This window comes from Hemitrygon akajei, chromosome 4 (genome assembly GCF_048418815.1).
Source record: "Hemitrygon akajei chromosome 4, sHemAka1.3, whole genome shotgun sequence".
Lineage (NCBI taxonomy): Eukaryota > Metazoa > Chordata > Chondrichthyes > Myliobatiformes > Dasyatidae > Hemitrygon > Hemitrygon akajei.
The window spans coordinates 31,223,195-31,246,013 of record NC_133127.1 but is presented as its reverse complement, the minus strand read 5'-3'; the positions used below and the strand labels follow the sequence as shown (position 1 = coordinate 31,246,013).

Sequence of the window (22,819 nt, the reverse complement as noted above, 5' to 3'; positions counted from 1 at the left end):
CCATCCTATATCCAAGGAGGTAGGAAAATTATGGCTAGTAGTTTTGCAATTCCCCCCTTATTTCACTCAGCAACCTCGGACGCGATCTATTTGTACCTAGTGTTTGTCCATCACCTAGTCACTTTTGCAATTGATTAGGAACCTTGACTTTCCTGCAATTTCCTTTAAATGTGATATTTTGACTCTGTGGTTGAGGGTCTATCTGTAGATTTAGCAGTGGTTACAATCAGAGGTCAACGACTGCGCCTGCTGCTCCATTAGTCAATTTGAAACAATTGCCGGCAAGTGAAATAGAGATCTAGATCAAAAATTACAGAAATGGACAAGTCTCAAAGTCTGCCAAGTGTTTGGCAAGGCTTAGGTAAAGGCACCAAGAGGTGAAAACTAACTCATTACCTCTTTTCCTTGCATTAAGAAGTAAATCAAATGGAAAGGAGGTAGTATTATCCTAGTTTCCATAAAATGCACAAATAAAAATCACATTCCAATAAAATTATTCATCCTTGTTTAATGTCAATTACATACCCTTGTTGCCGACTGTCAAGTTGCTAGTTTGTCCATGCCAAATAAACACAACAGATGCTGCAGATCCAGACAAGCACACACAAAATACTGGAAAAACTCAGGAGGTCAGGCAGCATTTATGCAAATGATTAAATAGTGGACGATTTGGGCTGAGACCGTTCTTCAGGGCTCTGCAGAAAAGGGGAAGACGCCAGAATAAAATGGTGCGAGAGGGGAAAGATAAGCTAGAAAGTGATACAGTGGCATGCAAAAGTTTGGGCGCCCTGGTCAAAATTTCTGTTACTGTGAATAGCTAAGTGAGTAAAAGATGACATGATTTCCAAAAAGCATAAAATTAAAGATGACACATTTCTTTAATATTCTAAGAAAGAATACTTTTTTAAATTTCCATCTCTTACAGTTTCAAAATAACAAAAAAGGAAATGGGCCCGAAGCAAAGGTTTGGGCACCCTGCATGGTCAGTACTTAGTACCCTGTTTGGCAAGTATCACAGCTTGTAAACACTTTCTGTAGCCAGCTAAGAGTCTTTCAATTCTTGTTTGGGGATTTTCACCCATTCTTCCTTGCAAAAGGCTTCTAGTTCTGTGAGATTCTTGGGCTGTCTTGCATGCACTGCTCTTTTGAGGTCTATCCACAGATTCTCGATGATGCTTAGGTCGGGGGACTGTGAGAGCCATGGCAAAATCTTCAGCTTACGCCTCTTGAGGTAGTCCATTGAGGATTTTGAGGTGTGTTTAGGATTATCCTGTTGTAGAAGCCATTCTCTTTTCATCTTCAGCTTTTTTTTTTTTTACAGACGGTGTGATGTTTGCTTCCAGAATTTGGTGGCATTTAATTGAATTCATTCTTCCCTCTACCAGTGAAATGTTCTCCGTGCCACTGGCTGCAACACAAGCCCAAAGCATGATCTATCCACTTTCGTGCTTAACAGTTGGAGAGGTGTTCATTTCGTGAAATTCTGCACCCTTTTTTCTCCAAACTTACCTTTGCTCACTGCGGCCAAAAAGTTCTATTTTAGCTTCATCAGTCCACAGGACTTGTTTCCAAAATGCATCAGGCTTGTTTAGATATTCCTTTGCAAACTTCCGACACTGAATTTTGAGGTGAGGACGCAGGAAAGGTTTTCTTCTGATGACTCTTCCATGAAGGTCATATTTATGCAGGTGTTGCTGCACAGTAGAACAGTACACCACCACTCCAGAGTCTGCTAAATCTTCCTGAAGGGCTTTTCAGACAAACAGGAGTTTTGATTTGCCTTTCTAATCCTATGAGCAGTTCTCTTGGAAAGTTTTCTTGGTCTTCCAGACCTCAACTTGACCTCCACCATTCCTGTTAACTGCCATTTCTTAATTACATTACAAACTGAAGAAACGGCGACCTGAAAACGCTCTGCTATCTTCTTATAGCTTTCTCCTGCTTTGTGGGTATTATTTATTTTAATTTTCAGAGTGCTAGGCAGCTGCTTAGAGAAGCCCATGGTTGTTGATTGTGGGACAAGGTTTGAGGAGTCAGGGTATTTATAAAGCTTTGAAATATGCATCAGCTGGCCTTTTCTAGCAATGACTGTGAACAACCCATAGCCCTAACAAGCTAATTAAGGTCTGAGACCTTGGTAAAAGTTATCTGAGAGCTCAAATCTCCAGGGGTGCCCAAACTTTTGCATGGTGCTCCTTTCCTTTTTTCCACTCTCAGATTGTACAAAACAAAAATAATACACTAATCTTGCTTAAAATGTTGAAAATAATGTTTCATCTTCAACTTTATGACTTTTGGAGATCAGTTCATCTTCCACTCACTTAAATATTCACAGTTACAGAAATTTTGACCGGGGTGCCCAAACTTTTGCATACCACTGTAGGTAAGGCCAGATGGGTGGGATAAGGGGCTGGAGAAGAAGGAATCTGATAGGAGAGGAGAGTGGACCATGGGATTAAAGAAAGGAGACATTAGGGGGAGGCGATAGGCAAGTAAGGAGAAGAGACAAGAGCCAGAATGGGGAATAGAAGAGAGAAGGGTGAGGGAATGTTTTTCCTCCCAGACAGAATAATGATGTGTTGGATGTGGAGGCTCATGGGGCAGTAGGCAAGGACAAGAGAAACTCTATCACTGTTAAGACATTGGGAAGAGGGGGTGACCACGTATGTCCAGGAAATGTAAGAGACGAGTGAGGGAAGCATCAACGGGGAATGAACGGAAACACCATTATTTGGAGGAGGACATCTAAGAAAAGCCTCATCCTGGGAACAGATGCGGTAGAGATGAAGGAACTGAGAAAAGGGAATAGCATTTTTACAGGAGACAGTGGGGGGGGGGAACAGAGAGAAAGAACGGTATAGTCAAGAAAATAATCGGAATCAGTTGGTTTATAAAAGATAACAGTAGACAGTTTGTCTCCAGTAATTGAGGCAGATTGAGAAAGGGGAGAGGGGTGTCAGAAATAGATCAAGTGAATTTGAGGGCAGGGTGGAAGTTGGAGGCAAAGAGGATGAAATTGATGCGCTCAACATGGGTGCATGAAGAAGCAGTACCAATGCAGTTGTCAATGTTGCACAGAAAGAGTTGGGGAGCATTTCCAGGGAAGGTTTGAAGCATGTACTATTCTGCATAGCTAATGAAAAGACAGGCATAGTTGAGTATGCAGGTGTCCAAGGCTATCCCTTGAGTTTGGAGTAAATGCGAGGAGTCGAAGGAGAAATTACTGAGGGTGAGGACCAGTTCTGCCCGAAGAAAGGAAATACAAAAATACCAAATTTCTTGATTTCATTAAAGTAAATAGAACACTCAACTAATATTCTTTCTTTGTCATTCAACTGCTTAACATATTGAAAAATGTATCATCCAAGGGGGCATGAACACAACATGCTACTTCTGTCAGTCAACGGAAATCAAGTATTTTCTCTCCAGAAGCTTTGATGTACATCATTTATTCTTGTGGACTACAGATCTTACTTAAAATAATTTGTTACATGCATTGCGAATAAAAATAGATATTAATACTCATTTAGAAAAAAAATTATTTTGCTGGTACAAAAGGCAACATTACAACAAAAAGATTCTCTTTCTGATAAAAAACTATATTTTATTGAGGTATGGTTACCAACACAAGGGGAGTAAATTAATTTGTTCATAGTTATAACTTGACATATCACTAAAAAGAGCAGCTCAAAGCACAAGTTGCACATGTTTGACCAGGCTCAAGTGCTTTTTCCTACATGAAATTAAATACTACCTTCAAATTAAGAACAGTTACTTGCCGTTCACATTCAGAATTTAGCCCACATTCAGCTCCAGCCAAACCTACAGCTGCCAAGCTTTGAAATGCCCTTCTAAATTCTTTCTGTCTCCCTTTTTTCCTATAACGTGAACTTTAAAAACTACCCCTACAATTAAACTGGGTTCCCCAGAAGCAAAACAGGAACTCCTTTAAAAAAAAAATGAGTAAGAGACTTTCTTGATCTAGTTCCAGCCTAAAACGGAAGGAAGCAACACCAAATCTAGTTCTTGTGCTCCCAAATCTTATGAATCTGGACGTCCATTCTTTGCCTGATAACACTCCTGTGAAGGACTTGGAACAATTTCACTACTTTAAAAGTTCTGTAAAATGAAGGACCTTTTAGGTATATTTCATCATGAGTGTAGCATGGCAATTAACATAATGAGCACACAGATACCAGATACAATGCCAAAAACACACCCAAGTCACAGGAAAATTTGGAATTTAACAGTCCTTACTATATAGTATTCAGGAAAGATAGTAAATAACTTAATGATCAAAGAAGCCATTACTACACAAGAGAAAAATGATGCAGATGAGAGATCAAAGGCACAACATTAAAGATTAATGGCAAGGGAGTTTATACTAAGTATGCACTACTAATTACTAAGTACAGTGTAGTGGGAAAGTGATGGATTGGTAAATTAGCAAACAAATTATGGAATAAGTGCATTGATAACAGAAGAGTTTTGTTATCCTACTTCCAACTTTTAAATAAAAGTATAAAAGTGCAAGGTGGAGACAAGAGTTTAAGTACAGGGAACTTTCTTGATCTGTCTCCAGTATAACAAGTATTTGCTCCAAATATTTGTGGGAAGTATTCATTTTGGATTTTTTTAATGATTTCTTGTTATCCACATACACTCCAAGAATGCTTTATGTACTTAATACATCTATGCTCAAGACCAATCCCTACAGCTTCCAATGCACCTACATCCACTGTTGCAGACACAAGGTCAGTCTTCCAGAGAATGAAGTTGTAGAAAGCATCTGGCTCGATGGTGCCCCTGCTGGTGTCCTTAGATACTCCAAAGATCAGCTGGTGGGGGTGGTGGTATCTGAGATTTTTTATCTTCGCCCTGCTTCAATCTGAGATTCCCACCTGCTGTAAGAACACTATGATCCAAGTACCTAAGAAATACAAGGTGATATGCCTAAATGATTTTTGCCCAGTGGCTCTGATACCCACAATCACAAAGTGCTTCAAGAGGCTGGTCATGACACACATTAGGGATTCCCAACCTTCTTTATACCATGGACCATTAACCAAGGGGTCCATGGACCCCAGGTTGGGAACCCATGTTAAATCCAGCCTCCCAGACAAGCTCAATCCACTCACAAACAGGAGAAATTCTGCAGATGCTGGAAATCTCAGCAACACACACAAAACGATGGAGAAACTCAGCAGGCCAGGCAGCATCTAGGAAAAGAGTAGTCAGCATTTCAGGCCGAAACCCCTCATCAGGATTGGAGGAAAAAACATGAGGAGTAGATTTAAAATGTGGGTGGAGGGGAGAGAAACACAAGGTGATAGGTGAAACAAGGGATGAAGTAAAGAGCTGGGAAGTTGATTGGTGAAAGAGATACAGGGCTGGAGAAGGAGGAGTCTGATAGAAGAGGACAGAAGGCCATCGAAAAAAGGGGGGAGGAGCACCAGGAGGCAATGGGCAGGCAAGGAGATGAGTGGGGGAAAGGGGGGTGGGAAATGGTGAAGGAGAGAGAAGTTGGGGGGCATTACCGGAAGTTCAAGAAATCAATGTTCATGCCATTATATAACCATATAACAATTACAGCATGGAAACAGGCCATCTCAGCCCTTCTAGTCCGTGCCGACGCTTATACTCACCTAGTCCCAGTGGCCCGCACTCAGCCCATAACCCTCCATTCCTTTCCTGTCCATATACCTATCCAATTTTACTTTAAATGGCAATACCGAACCTGCCTCTACCACTTCTACTGGAAGCTCGTTCCACACAGCTACCTCTCTCTGAGTAAAGAAAATCACCCTTGTGTTACCCTTAAACTTTTGCCCCCTCTCAACTCATGTCCTCTTGTTTGAATCTCCTACTCTCAATGGAAAAAGCCTATCCACGTCAACTCGATCTATCCCCCTCATTATTTTAAATACCTCTATCGTCCCCCCTCAATCTTCTATGCTCCAAAGAATAAAGACCTAACTTGTTCAACCTTTCCCCGTAACTTAGGTGCTGAAATCCAAGTAACATTCTAGTAAATCTTCTCTGTACTCTCTCTATTTTGTTGATATCTTTCCTATAATTCAGTGGCCAGAACTGTACACAATACTCCAAATTCAGCCTTACCAAAGCCTTGTACAATTTTAACATTACATCCCAACTCCTATACTCAATGCTCTGATTTATAAAGGCCAGCATACCAAAAGCTTTCTTCACCACCCTATCCACATGAGATTCCACCTTCAGGGAACTATGCACCATTTTTCCTAGATCACTCTGTTCTACTGCATTCCTCAATGCCCTACCATTTATGATGTATGTCCTATTCAGATTATTCCTACCAAAATGTTGCACCTCACACTTATCAGCATTAAACTCCATCTGCCATTGTTCAGCCCACTCTTCTAACTGGTCTAAATCTCTCTGCAAGCTTTGAAAACCTACTTCATTATCCACAATGTCACCTACCTTAGTATCATCTGCATACTTACTACAACCTAACTTACATTAGATTGGAGGCTACCAAAACAGAATATAAGGTGTTGTTCCTCCAACCCAATTGTGGCCTCAGTATATCATACAGGGCCTTCCAGGTGAGGTGACACTTCACTTTGGGGTCATATACTGTATCTGGTGCACCCAGTTTGGCCTCCTGTATATCGGTGAGACACAACATAGATTGAGAAACCTCTTAGCCGAGCACCTACGCTCTGTCCGCCATAAAAGCTGGATCTCCCAGTGGCCACCCATTTTAATTCAACTTCTCATTCCAATGTCTTTCCATGGCCTCCTCTACTGTCGTGATGAGGCCACATCCAAGTTGAAGGAACAACATTTTATAATCCATTTGGATAACCTCTAACCTGATGGCATGAACATTGATTTCAAGAACTTCTGGAAATGCCCGCCATCCCCTCTCCTTCACCATTTCCTATCCCCTTTTCCCTCTCTCACCTCATCTCCTTGCCTGACCATCGCCTCCCTCTGGTGCTCTTTCCCCCTTTTCTTTCTTCCATGGCCTTCTGTTTCTTTCACCAAATTTATTCTCAGCTCTTTAATTCATCCCTCCCCCTTCGGGTTTCACCTACCACCTGGTGATTCTCTTTCTCTTCCCCCACCCATTAATTCTACTCAACATTCATTCCCCCCAGGTTTTGGCCCAAAACATCGACTGTACTCTTTTCCTAGACGCTGCCTGGCCTGCTGAGTTCCTCCAGCGTTTTGTGTGCGCTGCAAGCTGAACCCACTGTAATTCACTGGCGGGTGGACTAAACAGATCTACTGTGGATACCATCACTCATCTTGGGAGCATCTGGACAAGTAAGACTACTTATGTTTGGCTATTGTTTATTGACTACAGCTCAGCCTTCAGCACTATAAATCCAAGCAAGCACATTTTCAAACTACTAGACCTGGGGTTCAACACTTTCCTTTGCAACTGTATCCTTGACTTCCTGACCAACAGACAGTAATCATTAGGGATAGGCGGCAATACCTTTCACACGATCATTCTCAACAATGGTGTCCAGGACATGTATCTATTATACATGCTTTTAACCTCAGATTAAATGGCAATATGTCAAGTCTTGTTTACTCTCATTAAAGTTTAATTACTGCTATCAATACTGTCAAGGTTAGAGAAGGTTAATTTAGGTGTGAAAAGGTGAATTAACTGAACACCAAAAGTTACATTGAATGAAGTAGGCAAGGAGAGCATTATTCAAGGGTGGATTACGTGATTAGATTTATAATAGCTGCAGACAAGAACAAATATCACTGACCATAAAAATACTTAACTGAATGTGTGCTAACTTTTGAGAGTTTTGATCGAAGGAAAGAAGATACAAATACCTTGCCTGACTCAAGAGAAAAGGTAAAGAAAAGCCAGTACTAGAAAAACTATAGATGCTGGAAATCCATGCAATACACACAAAATGCTGGAAGAACTCAGCAGGCAGCATACATGGAAAAGAGTAAACAGTCAATGTTTCAGTCTGAGGCCCTTCATTAGAACCACAGAATACTACAGCACAGAAAACAGGCCATTTGGCCCTTCTAGTCTGTGACAAAACTTTATTCCGCTAGTCCCATTGACCTGCACCAGACACATTCTGATGAAAGGTCTCAGCCCAAAACATCAACTTTTCCACAGATGCTGCCTGGCCTGCATTTTGTGTGTAATCCAAGTTATAATAACTATCTTTTGTTTTAAGTGCAGAGAATATTGAAGGAAAAGAATAAGCAGATGAATTTGGGAACAGAGCAGTAGCCAGATGAAATGGGACGTAAAAAATGTCTTGTACTATACTCAAGGGAAAAATGGAACTAATTAGGAACCTAAAATTGAGAGACTGTTGTTTTCAATAAGAGTGAAGTTGCAGTCAATGCTACAGTAAAACACTAACAAGGTAAAAAAAAATCAATATAAAAAATTTGGCAATGACAATAAACACCACTGAAGGAAAAAAATTCAGGAGGCACTTAAAGGGAAGTGAGAAAAGGCATTACCAGCAGCCGACACGATTTGGGTGCCACAGTGGCATAACGGTTAGAGCTACAATACAACACAGCTTGGGGTGTTGGAGTTCATAGTTCAATTCTGGTGTCAACTGTAAGGAGTTTGTACATTCTCCCTGTGAGGGCTTGGGTTTCTTCTGTGTCCTCCAGTTGTGTCCACACTCCAACCAGGTACTAGTTAAGCAGTTAATTGGTCATTGTATATTGTCCTGTGATTAGGAAAGTGTTAACTAGGTGGGTTGGGCCGGAAGGGCCTGTTCCACTTTGAATCTATAAACAAACAATTTAGGTGAATAAGAATGGGAGAAGGCTCAGGGGGAGTTTAAATGCCAGCATAGGCTACTGCGCTGACCAGTTTGTTCAGCACTACCAATTCCATGCTAAAAAGTCACTGAGCCTGGAGGATCCAACATCCTGTATTAATCAGAATCAGGTTTATTGTCACCGGCATGTGACGTGAAATTTGTTAACTTAGCAGCAACAGTTCAATGCAATACATAATATAAAAAAGAAAATAAAATAAAAATTATAATAATAAATAACAGTATACATATATTGAATAGATTAAAACGTGCAAAATTCAGAAATACTGTATATTAGAAAAAAGTGAGGTAGTGTCCATGGGTTCAATGTCCATTTAGGAATTGAATGGTAGAGGGTATGAAGCTGCTCCCGATTCGCTGAGTGTGTGCCTTCAGGCTTCTGTATCTCCTACCTGATGGTAACAGTGAGAAAAGGGCATACCCTGGGTGCTGGAGGTCCTTAACAATGGACGCTGCCTTTCTGAGACACCACTCCTTGAAGATTAATGAAGTAAACTAGGGGAAATAATTCTTAGCTACAATCTCCTAATCCTTCTTTTATCTGGACTTATGTCAGGGTCATGGTGGGACAACTAGAACTATATTTTAAAAAGTCAACCCAACACAGATGGAATGAGAATAGTACACAACTAACTACTATGAAAAATACACAGGATTATTAATGAAAGCCAAGGATTTGTTCAAGAAGGTCATGTTTGACAAACTTGATCCTGGTCATTGATAAAATAGCAGAGGACCCAAGTACCACAAAATAGAATGATAGGAAAATTTCAAGATCAATAAATATTTTTTGTACATGGTTATACATTGTAATCACTGTCAATTTTGACTTTGAATAGGGGCACGGAGCATCAAGGAACAAAACCATCTTTTACGAGATTTTCATTGCAAAAGACAGTTCATGAAAAAAAAGATCACTTCAAAATTGAATGCTACAAGTTCCTCGTTTTACCTCAGACTTCCAAGTTTAAGAAATAGTCCTATTCCCCACACCACCTTCCCCTTCCCCCAAACCACTTTCAAGTAAGATATCCAAAAACGTTATTCATAGGCTGGTAGTGCAGTATATGGTATCAGAATAACTGGGATTCACACAACCATATCATAAACATCTCAAGACTTACATAGCAACACACACAAAACGCTGGAGGAACTCAACAGGCCAGGCAGCATCTATTGAAAAGAGTACAGTCAATGTTTCAGACTGAAACCCTTCAACAGGACTCCAGTATTTTGTGTGTTTTGCTCGGATTTCCAGTATCTGCAGATTTTCTGTTGTTTGTGATTTAAGACTTACTTAACCTTGTTAACAATAGCACTGCATTTACTTGGTTAATTAAATGCATTTAAATACAGAAATTTAAAATGTATTAACTTATAAACGGCCATATTTTTCATGAACCGATCTCAGAAACAGAACACTGATATCTTCTCATGGTGGTTATGCTGGATAAGCAAGTGCTCCCCAGCCTAACGTCACCATCCAAACTTTGGTTTTAAGCAATGCAGGTCACAGTTACATTAAAGTTCTGCTTAAATGTAATGCAGGTGCCTGAGTGAAAGAACATGATGACGACGATACAAAGCTCGATGGCAGTGAAGGATGAGGTTTCAGGGATACAAGGGAGCAGACTATGCAGCATCCATGCCAGGACACATGAATAGTTAACTTCCCCAAACAGTAAGGCTGATCAACACCTCCACCCATCACTACTTCATTTCCTGTCAGAGTCACCTTATGTACAAACACTCCTGTGGATAGCATTATATTATGGACATACATAAAATAGCTTATATACATAAATTGTAATATATTTACTGGGGTTTCTGTTTTATTATTGTTTTCTTTATCTTAGTTAAGTAGAGCATGTGACAAGGAAGTTAAATTGACAATGGCTGTTACTGGAAAAGTTTGAAACTAAAAATTATGTCAAACAGAATTTTGTTGGGCCCCAATAAGAGCAAAGCTGGAACATTGTTCTGGCCTCTCTACCCAGTGAGCAATTTACTTGTGAGTAAGAATGCACAAGAAAACATTCACCAGCTGCATTCTGGGATGGCATGTTTGTCACAATGAGAGATTAGGCACACTGAGCCTATCAATGCTATACAAAATTCAGAAGAATGAGAGTTAATTTAATTTAAATGTACAAAGTTCTGTCAGTGCTTGTGTTCTTATCACAGCTCTGCAGGTACAAAATGCGGTGCACAAGGACTGAAGAACTGCAAAAATTACATTATGTTTAAAAAAAGGAACAAGGATAAATCCACTAAGTACTGGTATCAGGGATTTTTTTGTTAAGAGAACTGCCACATTGCAAAGGATTACAGTCTGAAATCCACATAGGGAGGGTGGAAGTAGTAACAGAGGCAGATTTAACTGAAGTGTTTGAAAGGGCATGGCTAACATTTGAAAGAAAAAACCCTATAGAAACCAAATAGCCTCCTTTTATGGTGTATCCTGCAATTTTCTTTTTGAAAGGTACAGATGAAATTGCAGGATCAGGGTTAGTACAGCTATTGTGCTGCACTGCAAGTTCAAAATTATTCATGCATTTAAAACAACATCTTTACTCATAATGGGTGAAATTTTGGGATTGATTCTTACAGTGCAGGCCAAAAGTTGAATTTTTATCATCTGTGCTGAAGTATACACTGTGTCCCGTGATCAGCTCCAACTAATTCTGAACTATAAACTGACATCAATGGCAGGGAAATTAGTTGAGGAAATTCTGAAATACAGAATCTACAAGCATTTGAATAGATAAAGCCTGACGAAGTCAAAATGGTTTTGTGCATGGTAAAAATCAGGCTCAATGTAACTTTCAGACCGTTACAAAGAAGTAAACAAAAAGGGTTGATGAGGGTAGGACAATGGATGTTGTTTATTTGGACTTCAGCCAGGCCTTCAAAAATGGTTCCAAGTTGTAAGCTGGTCTTGAAGGTTAGGTCCCATGGAATCTAGGGACAGCTAGTTAAGTAAATTCAAGTGACCCAGAGGTAGGAAAAAAAAGGAGTGGTGATTAAAGGTTGGCTCTCAGAATGGAGGCCGGTGACTAGTAGTGTGCTGATGTTGTGACACTTGTTATTTATATAAATGTTTTGGATACAAGTGCACAAGGCTTGATCATCAAAGTTTCAGATGACACACAATTAGGAAGTGCTGTAGATAGTGAAGGTGGTTATTATTCATTCGAGAAGAACTTTGAACAGTTAGGGAAAAGGGTTGATAAGTGACAAATGGATTTCAATGTGAGGTAATGGATTTTGGAAAGCACAGGATTTAGAATATGAATGGTAGGGCATTGGAGAGCGTAATGAAATAACAGCGATGAGTACAAGTGCATAGCTCATTGAAATCAGCAGCACTCAGGCAAACAGGGTGGTGAAAAAGGTACTTAGTGTGCTGGTCTTCAGTAAGGACACAGAGAGCAGATGTGGGACATGACGTTGCAGCTGTACAAGTCACTGGTGAGTATCATGCACAGTTCTGGTCACCTTGTTATATTAAAGATGTAGTTAAACAGAAAATAGTGTAGAGAGGATTTACTAGTATGTTGCCTGGACTAGAAAGTCCACGTTAAAAGGGAAAAGTTGGCCAGGTTTCGTCTTTTTCTCCTTAGACAATGAGTTATGATCCTATAGAAACATTTAAAATTACACCAGGCATAAGTAAGATTTTTCCCAACACTAGGGGCACAGTTATAGAGTCAAAGAGCATTACAGCACAGAAAGAGGCCCTTTAGCCCATCCAGTCTGTGCCAAAATAGTCCCATCGACCTGCACGTGGAACATAGCTCTTCATACCTTTCTCATCCATGTACAGAATGAGAGTCAGTTATAGGATCAGAGGGAAGATTTAAAAGGGACCCAAGGCCCATCTTTTTCCACACTGAGGGAGGTGAATATATGAAAGGAGCTGCAAGGAGGTGGCAAAAGTAGGTGCAACAGTAACATTTAAGCAGCACTTGGATAGGCACATGAAGGAGCAGAGTATCAAGGGATATTGGCCAAACATAGGAGACTGGGATGAACTGAGCGGACACCATGGCTTGAAACGGATTGGTTGGCCTAAGAGACCTGTATCAATAATGTATGGCTCAATGACTCTATAAAAAGCTGACATGGATATTTGAATCTCAGATCAATGGCTTGACAATTAGAAGATTAATACAAGAAAGAAAAACTGCATGGTGAATTATAATCAGATTAGATGTAAAAAACAATTAAGAATCTTTTTCTACAGTTCAGAAGAATACAACTTCATGGTTTCTGCACTTTAATTCTGGGTCTCCACACTAATGTATGATGGAGCTGTAAATCATCCTATTAACATGATGGCTAAAAAATCAAGTAGAACCCCAATGTCTGTGACAAGATGATTTGTAATTAATGAGAATCCCTGACATGTCATGATAATTTTTAGCACATGACCATTTAAAGTGATGGACCATTGAAGCAATGAAATTCAGGATTATACTGAGAAACTTGAGGTCATGCACACAGAAACCTTTAACATGCAGCAAAGAGTGTCAAGCTCTGCATTATCACCCACTGTATCTATGGACAAGTCTATGGTTCCTATTCAAAAACAGAATAAAATCAATTCACCCACAACCACAATGTATTACCTTAGAAGAAGGATCTTGATAACCACAAGGAAGACAGTGCAAATCTCTCAGCAAATTATCATTACTCAGCTCATGGAATCACTCATCCTTATATTTAAAAAATCCTGTAGTAAAAACCATAAATTTGTTGTATATCTAAAAAGTTCCACCAAGTTATAGCCCCAGACACAAACCTTCCAAAGAGTTAAATTTAAAATTTATTAGCACATGCCTCCAAATCAAATTTTTGATTTTTTTTTAAAATGATGAACAAATAAAGTTATGATACTAAAACAACTCAAGTGATTACATTGCTTACAGCTACAGCGCCTATAAAAAGTATTCATCCCCTTGGAAGTTTTCATGTTTTATTGTTTTACAACACTGAATTACGAGGGGTGATTGATATGTTCAAGGCCTAAGGTAGAAGGAGTCAATTTTAGAAAACCGAGCACATTTATTTTTCACCATAGTCCCCTCCTACATTTATACACTTACTCCAGTGGTCGTGGAGCATACGGATCTTGGACCTCCAGAAAGTGTCCACAGATGGGTGATTGATAAGTTCGTGGCCAAAGGTAGAAGGAGATGAGTTGTACAGCTCTCGTTACATGCACATGCAGGTCAACTCTTTGAGTGATTATGCAGAAAATTTGAAGATAATAACTCATCTCCTTCTATCTTAGGTCATGAACTTATCAATCACCCATCTGTGGACACTCTCCAGAGGTCCAAGATCCGTATGCTCCACGACCGCTGGACTAAGTGTGTAAATGTAGGAGGGGACTATGTTGAAAAATAAATGTGCTAGGTTTTCTAAAAATGATTCCTTCTACCTTAGGTCACGAACATATCAATCACCCCCGTACAGTGGATTTGACCTTTTTTTTGAACTGATCGACAGAAAAAAGTCTTTCCTTGTCAAAGTGAAAACAAATCTCTACAAAGTGACCTATATTAAATACAAATATAAAATACAAAATACTTGATTGCATAGGTTTTCACCCCCCTCAAGTCAATATTTAACAGATGCAACTTTTGCAGCAATTACAGCCTTGAGTCTGAGTGGATAGGTCTCTATCAACTTTGCATATCTGAACACTGCAATCTTTCTCCATCCTACCTTACAAAACTGCGCAAGTTCTGCCAGATTGCATGGGGATTATGAGTCCACAGCCCCTTTTCAAGTCCAGCCACATATTCTCAATTAGATTGATGTGTAGACTGTAACTTGGCCACTCCAGTAAATTAACTTTGCTGTTTTTAAGCCATTCTTGCATAGCTTTGGCTTTATGCTTGGGGTCATTGTCTTGCTGGGAAACAAATCTTGTACTGTTGCAGTTCTCTTGCAGACTGCATCAGATTTTCCTCCAGGATTTCACTGTATTTTGCTGCCTTGCAGGACCTGCTGCAGTGAAGCATCCCCACAGCATGATGCAGCCATCATCATGGTTTACATTAGGGATGGCTGTTTTTAAATGACATGCATTTAGATTGATGGCTAAAAAGTTCAATTTTGGTTTCATCAGACCACAGAACCATCTCCCAGTTGGTTTCAGAGTCTTCCACATTCCTTCTGGCAACTCTAGCCGAGATTTCATGCGAGATTTTCCCCCCCCCCCCAACAGTGGTTTTCTCTTTGCCACTCTCCCATAAAGCTACAAGTGGTGAAGTATCCAGACAACAGTTGTATGCGAAGTCTCTCCCATCTCACCCACTGAAGCTTATAACTCCAAGTTGCCAATAGGTCACTTGGTGGCCTCCCTCACCAGTCCCCTTCTTGCAGTCACTCCGTTTTTGAGGACGGCCTGCTCTAGGCAGGTTCACAGCTGTGCCATATTCTTTCCATTTCCTGATGATTGGCTTAATCGCACTCCAAAGGATAGTCAGTGACTTGGAAATTTTCTTGTATCCATCTCCTGATGTGCTTTTCAATAACCTTATCGTGGAGTTGCTTGGAGTGTTCCTTTGTCTTCATAGTGTAGTTATTACCAGGATACTGATTCATCAGCAACTGGACCTTCCAGATACGGGTGTATTTTTACAGCAATCAATTGAAACACCTTGACTGCACACAGGTGATCTCCATTTAACTAATTATGTGACTTCTAAATCCAATTGGCTGCACCAGTGATGATTTGGTGTGTCATATTAAAGGGGATGAATACTTCAGCAATCAATTATATTGTGTTTTATATTTGTAATTAATGTAGATCACTTTGCAGAGCTCTATTTTCACTTTGACAACAAAGTCTTTTTCTGGCGATGTGTCAGAAAAGCCAAATTAAATCCATTGTGACTCAATTTTGTAAAGTAATAAAACATGAAAAGTTCTGAGGGGAGTAAGTACTTTTTATAGACATTGAACATGAATCGATGAAAATGGAAAATACAGTAATGACAAAAGAATGTTTCATATGTCCAAAACACTGACATTCCTCAAATTCATTACTCCCAGGCATACATACACAGGGTATGAATGCTATGAAAATTAGCACCTTGCAGCAGCAGCACAGTACATTGCAAGACAAAGACCAACACAAGTATGTTAACTTAAATTAACAAATTACACACAGCATACATGTGCAAATAAACATGAGTGAAATATATATCTCTGATGCAGCATTAAGGGTTTTTAGGTCAGTTTCACAGTGAAAATTTTGCAGCACTGGATCATCTACAATATTTTTGCATTGTCATATATACTTCAAATAAATCAAAAAAATGTCAAGGCGCATTCAAATTCCAGCTGCAAAATTTGTTAAATGTAGCATTCATGTTAAAGTTAATAATGGGAGCTTAGGTTGATGATGGCGCCTAATGGCAACTCCTTTGCTTGCATCTTCGGAAACAGCTCTACTTCCATCTTTAATATCTCTTTCTTTCCCTTTCAGGGTTCTTTTGAAGACCCTGACCTGGAGTTACACACTGACTTTGATTTTTTGCGGGAATGGGACCGCTTTTTGATATGCCAAGGATGCAGCCTGGAAGACCAGCGTGCCTTCAGGGTGCCGGATTAGCTCTGGAGGCAGGCAGATTCAAGGTCGGTGCCACTGCCTGTTGTGTCATGGGAGACAGACGATCGCAAGCAGTGAGCTGGCTGCGTGCCCAGAGACCCGAGTTGTTTGGGTACTGAGCTAGGAAAAAGCGATGCAACAGACTTTTAACACCATAAATTGGCGAATTGTTTTTGTTATGTCTCCCCTCTCACTGTGAAACGGGGATACCTCTTTTTCCCTTATTAGTGAGGACAGTATGTCAAATTACTGGGTGAACGAGTAGTCTTTGAGGTACTTCAAGTCTGTGTTTTTATTGATGCTTTGCTGCACACTTGAGTGCTCGGTGGGGGGGATGCCGATGCTTTTTTGATGGTGGGGGAGGGGGTCATTGCTTTGCTGCTGCTTATGCGTGGGAGAGGGGAGCTGGGGGGGGGGGGGCTTTGGGTTCTAACATTTAACTGTCATTCATTCTTTAAGGCACTCCTCTGCTTTCGTGGATGTTTACAAGGAAAATAAATTCCAGGATGTATATTGCATACATTTCTCTGGCAATAAATGTACCTATTGAAACCTGTTAAATATACCTATTGAAAAAAAGGCTAACTCTATACTTACAAATTTTATCTGAAAGGCAATAGACTTGAACATGGATACACAATCTGGAACACAATAAAGCTTATTTCCTGGTCAAGCAGTGGATGTGGTTTTCTTTTATGAGGTCATTGCCATGCCTCAAAAAGTTAAACTCAGTGTATCTTCGAAATAATGGGAGTTCTGCTCAGAATGTTTTTTGTTGGTTGTATTAGATTTAACATACAAGTTCAGTAGCTGAACAAGTAAATAGGTCAGTGAAAATAAATGTATTATTCAGAATCATATCCAGCTCCGTACAGAGTCTGTGTACCTCTGATTTGCAGGACAAACCACATAGATTAGGTATTATTTTTGTTTTATACGAGTCAGACATTTTGATTGATCATTGCCTCTGGAAACAATAAAATTCAATGCAAATAAAATTTAACAAAATTTCAATGCACATTCTTGATGCAAGAATATGGCTGCTTCTTAATATGGTTACTTGAAAACAGCAAATTCCAACAGGAACGGGTCAAACATATAATTAGCAAAAATAATCTCAGTCCGTACATGGCATAGAGTACAAGAGCTGGGACATATTGCAGCTGTTTAATGCAAAGTCTACACATGGAATACCTTATACAGTTCTGATTTCCCCACTTTAGAAAGGATGTGGTAGCAATACAAAGAGTACAGAAGATGCTCGGCAAAATGTTGCTTGGAATGAAGAGCTTTATTTATTAGGAGTGACCAAGCAAGTTGAAATTGTTCTCACTAGAGCACAGAAAGCGGAAGGGTACCTTATAAAATTATGAGGGGCCAAGAAAGGGGCAATGGCCACATTCTTTTTTCCAAGAGCTGGAAAGGCTAACACTAGAGAACATAGTTTTTAACCAGGGAGGGAAAACGTATATATAGGAGACCTGATGGGAATTTTTTTTTTATTTTTAAAAACACAAAAGGTGATGGGCATATAGAATAATTGCTGAAGCAGGTGATAGAGGCAGGTAAAACAGCATTATGTATTTAGAGATACAGTGCAAACAGGCCCTTCCAGCCCAACAACCGATCTATTTAACATTAGCCTAATGAGAGGACAATTTACAATGATCAATCTGTGGGAGAAAACCAGAGCATTTGGAGGAAACCTACATGATCGCAGGAAGAATGTACAATCTCCTTACAGACAGTGCTGAAATTGATCTCCGAACCTCTGATGATATTACAACTTGACACCCCAAGCTGTAACATTACACCACCAACCACTATGCTACTGTGACACCCTTGGACAGGTATGTGGAGAGGAGAGGAATTTAGAGACATATGGGCTAAATGCAAAAAAATAAACAGGATTAGTGTAGATGGGCATCTTGGCTAGGATGTATTGGACCAAATGGCCTTTTTCTATGTTACACTACTATGACTGTCAGGGTCACAGGATTAGTGTATGGACATGGTGAGCTAAACAGCTTGTTCCTATGTGCACATTTCTACCATACAATCAAAAGTATATAACTTAAAAATTTTCAATTACATCTTCTTCCAAATGACTGTTAAGAACTGTATAGAGATCACTTCTGCAATTTTGAATTTTCACAAGGTAGAAATACACAAGAGGTTTTATTTCCACAAAAATACAAATCATCAGCATGAGTGAGTGATGCATTGATTTTCAGAGATGATGTTTAAAAGCCATCAACCCTCATTCTAAAATATGAAAAGCATTTTCATTCTCCATGAAGAGTTACCTGGCCAAAGCATAGACTTTGTTACCAACAAAACACTTTTGTACCTTTCTCTTCAAAGCGCTGAGTTTCTCAACTACACCATCTAACAAGGTCACGACTGAATCCACTGCTGGGCAGTTGCTCAATGTTTTCTCCAGTTCTGCAACTACCATGGTCACATGACTAGTTTCTCGGTCAATATTCTTCTGAGCAGCTCGAAAACGCTTATTTAAGGTTTCATAGGGTACCTGCAAGTACAGAAAACAATTATTTACAATTGTACAGAGCTAAAATTGAGATAAAAATCAATAATTACTGATTTTTTTTCCCTGTGTATTACTGAAATTATTTGAAGGGGAAAAGCACTGCTTCAGGCTCTTGTAGATCATTCTGCTTGGTAATTACAACAGATTTTGCTAATTCACTTATCCATTTGAATGTGGTGCATGTTATGAGATGGACTTCTATTCTATAATCCACCTTGCAGAAGATTCAAATAGTTCACTAAATACAAAGACATTAAAATAATCTTGGGCAAAAAGAATTCACTTGAAACTAAACAATGCAATAGATTGACTAGATATTACAAATGAAAATCATTGGGTAAAAGGATCAGGCCAAGTAAAAACTACAGATGAAGAAAATGCTTCCACCTTCACTGATTCAGATGAATCAGCTTTTGTTGATTACATTTTAGATTATCAGCGTCTATCAAATCTTATTTTCAATAGCTTCATTTAACCTATGAAAAAATTTGCTATTGTTCGTTCGATAATCACACCTTTGACCGTGATTTCAAATAGTGAAGTCAACGCAGAGCAACTTTCCTGCTTTATTGTTACACAATGCCTCCAGACATCAGAAAAGCAAGTATTTGTTCCAGCCCTTGATTAAGCACTGCGATGTTAACTTTCAGCATGTTAACATTACTTAACCACTGAAAAATAAAATTCTTAGAAGGATTTACAATTCGCTTTGACATAAGAACAGATTTCCAGTTATGTGATTAACGAAACCATTTAATACTGCGACTATACCTTGGGAAAACGGGCGAGTGCTGATTCGTTGATCTTTAACGTACCTGACATTGAAACGATTAACTCTTTTTTTTCTTTTCAAATAGCAAACATTAACTGAAAGTACGGAGTCTTCACGTTTAATTCCCTCAAAGGTGTCTGAGCGAATATTTAATCTTATAAGAACCTGAAAACTGTCAACTAAACGTGGCATTTTGTAGTTTGAGGAGTATATTATGTGCTGAGGATATTAACAGGTTACGGAGAGGTGGCAATGGCCATCGGACACAAAGCTTACCTTTAGAGTGGGATACTCCTGAACCTTTAATGCCATCGATAGTTGAGCAGCGGATTCCTGGACCGCCATCTTAGCTCAACCATCAATACTGCGGTGCAACATGGGTAGAAAGGGCAGCCCGAAGGGACGCGAGGAGGCCAGGCCAACAGCAGCCAGCGCAGGACGTCAACGATCTAAAACACAAACCATCTCATTTCACCACTTTAACACAACTTTGTTCCAATCCCATCGGGGAAGCGGCAGCAGCTCAACCTTCACAAAACGAACGAAGACAAAACAGAAGCCTGGCCCCGCCCACTCCACCGCGAGACGGAAACAAGCCCCGCCTATTTCCTCACAACGCCGTCGATCGGAATCGTTCCGCCTTCTCCCAATGTGACAGCCTCAAGCCCGCCCCCTTCTGCATGAAATAACCAATCACCACCCTCTCTCGGCGTGACAGAACAAGCCCCGCCCTCTATCTGTGTGACGGACACAAGCCCCGCCCTCTTTCCCAGCGCGACAGAATACAAACCCCGCCTCCTTATTGCCCGATCGAAACCAATCCCCGTCCTCCCTTTGCGTGACAGAACAAAGCACCGCCCAGCTCTGACTGACACAAGTGGGGCCCGCCCCCTCTCCGCGCATAACCAACTAGGCCGCGCCCACTCTCTGCCGGACGAAACTAAGACCCGCCCACACCGCACGTGAGGGAACCAGGCCGCGCCCCCTTCCCCGCGTGACCGAGATCGGACCGGCCTTCGACCCCCGACCCCGAATGACAAATGGACACCTCGCCCGGTTGCCGTGTGTCGGAAGCAGAACTCGCTTTTACCTCACGTGTCGGAGACCAGTCACTCCCCTCTCCCGAGTGACGGATACTCAACTGTTACGTTCAACTGTTCAGTTCAAAAGTGAGCGCTCTCTGAATTTCCAGCTTCCACCCTCTTCGCCAAATATCTGGCATAAGATGCACCCCTTTCATGATGCTTGGGCATGCGTTGATTAAGACAACGTGTAGAAATAATGTCATACTTTTATACATCTCATGGAGTTGTACCAATAAAAACAGGTCCTTCGACCCATCATGGCGATGCTCATCTACACTCATCGTTTTTGCCCACATTAGGGACTATGTCCATGTCCAAACAGATCCTGGCAAAGCAGAAGTATTGCCAATCAAGGTTACTTGAAGTCATGGGAGTGGGTGGTGGATGTTCAATGAGCAGCTGATGCTTATCACAAGTCCTGGTTATCAAAAGTCCAGGCAGACAATCTCTGATGAGTATTGATAATGGCTGGGGTCACCCATCTTGTAAAGACACTGCCCAGAAGAAGGCAATGGCAAACCATTTATGTGGAAAAAATTTCCAAGAATAATCATGGTCATGGAAAGACCATGATCGCCCACTTCATACGACTCGACACTTAACGAAAAAACGTAATGCATCTGATTTTGCCAACCCAGGTAGGCGTTTCCAGATATAAGCCACTATGCGTTTCAAAATAACTTTTCTTTCACATTAAAACTCATTTGGCTGACCTTAAACATATGCCGGTCTGTTTTTTTATCTACCTTTATCATAGAAGACACCTTTATCCATGCCTTTCATAATCTGAAGTAACAATCTGCTGGAGGAATTCAGCAGGTCAAGAGGCATCTGTAGTCGATGTTGTTTGTCTTGCTGAGTTCCTACAGCAAATTATTTGTTATTCCAGATTCTAGCATCTGCAGTTCTTGTGTCTTCAAAATCTTATATATCTCTATCATGTCAACTTTCTGACTCCTTCCCTTCAAGGAAAACAAACTCAGCCTATTCAATTTCTTCCTGGAGCTAAAGTCCACCTAACCAATAAACATCCTGATGAATCTCTTCAGTATTCTCTCCAACGCCACCACATTCTTGCTATACTGTGGCGACCTGCACAGAATACTATATATGCAGCCCAACTTGTGTTTTGTAAAGTTGCAACATCTCACATTTTATATTCCATGCCTCAGCCTATTAGGTCAAGCATGCCATATACCTTTTCACCACACTATCTAACTGTATTGCCACTTCCAGGGACTTATGGATTTGAATGCCAATGTCTCTCTGTTTATCAACATTCCTCAGTGCCCTGGTGTTTGTGTCTAATCCCTTTTTGATTCCAAAAATGTATCACCTCATATTTGCTGGGATTAAATTCCACCTGCCAATGCTTCTCCCAATTTTCCTTTGATCCAAGATAAACTTCAACATTCACAAAACTGTGAGTGTTGGTGTTAACTGCAAACTTTCCAATTATATTACCCACATTGATATTGAGGTTGCTAATTTATATCATAAACAGCAAAGGTCCCAACACCAATCCCAGTGGTACACCACTAGGCATAGATTTCCAATAAGAGAAAAAAAAGCTTTTCATTACTACCATCTGCCTCCGATCACCAGGGAATTTCGTATCCACGTAGCTCACTCTTCTTGGATCCTATACGCCTTAACCTTCTGGAGAAGCTGGCCATGCAAGACCTTGTCAACAACATCCACCACCCTGCCTTCACCACTCTTCTTAGTTATCCTCTCAAAAAAACTCAAATCAAATTAATGAGACAGGATATCCCCTGCAAGACTCTGCCGACTATCTCTAATTGGCCCCCATCTTTCCAAATGTACATAAATCCTATCCTTTTTTTACCCCAGTAATTTTCCTACCATTGACATAAGGTTCACCGGCTTGTAAGTTACCATGCTGTTCTTAAATTTAAAAAAAACAACTACATTCCATTCTTCTGGTAT

General features: G+C 40.3%; 1 protein-coding gene across 1 annotated transcript in view; it reads right to left on the bottom strand.

The window, feature by feature from the left end:
* Positions 1-20,420, bottom strand: part of maea (macrophage erythroblast attacher, E3 ubiquitin ligase) — a 90,930-nt gene extending 70,510 nt beyond the window's left edge. The window contains exons 1-2 of the mRNA XM_073042244.1: positions 20,061-20,420; positions 18,812-18,994 (exon numbers count right to left, since the gene is read on the bottom strand). Of these exons, the coding sequence (XP_072898345.1) occupies positions 18,812-18,994; positions 20,061-20,129 (252 nt within the window). The 5' untranslated portion in view covers positions 20,130-20,420. The remainder of the gene's footprint in view (positions 1-18,811; positions 18,995-20,060) is intronic.
* Between the last annotated feature and the right edge of the window lie 2,399 nt (positions 20,421-22,819).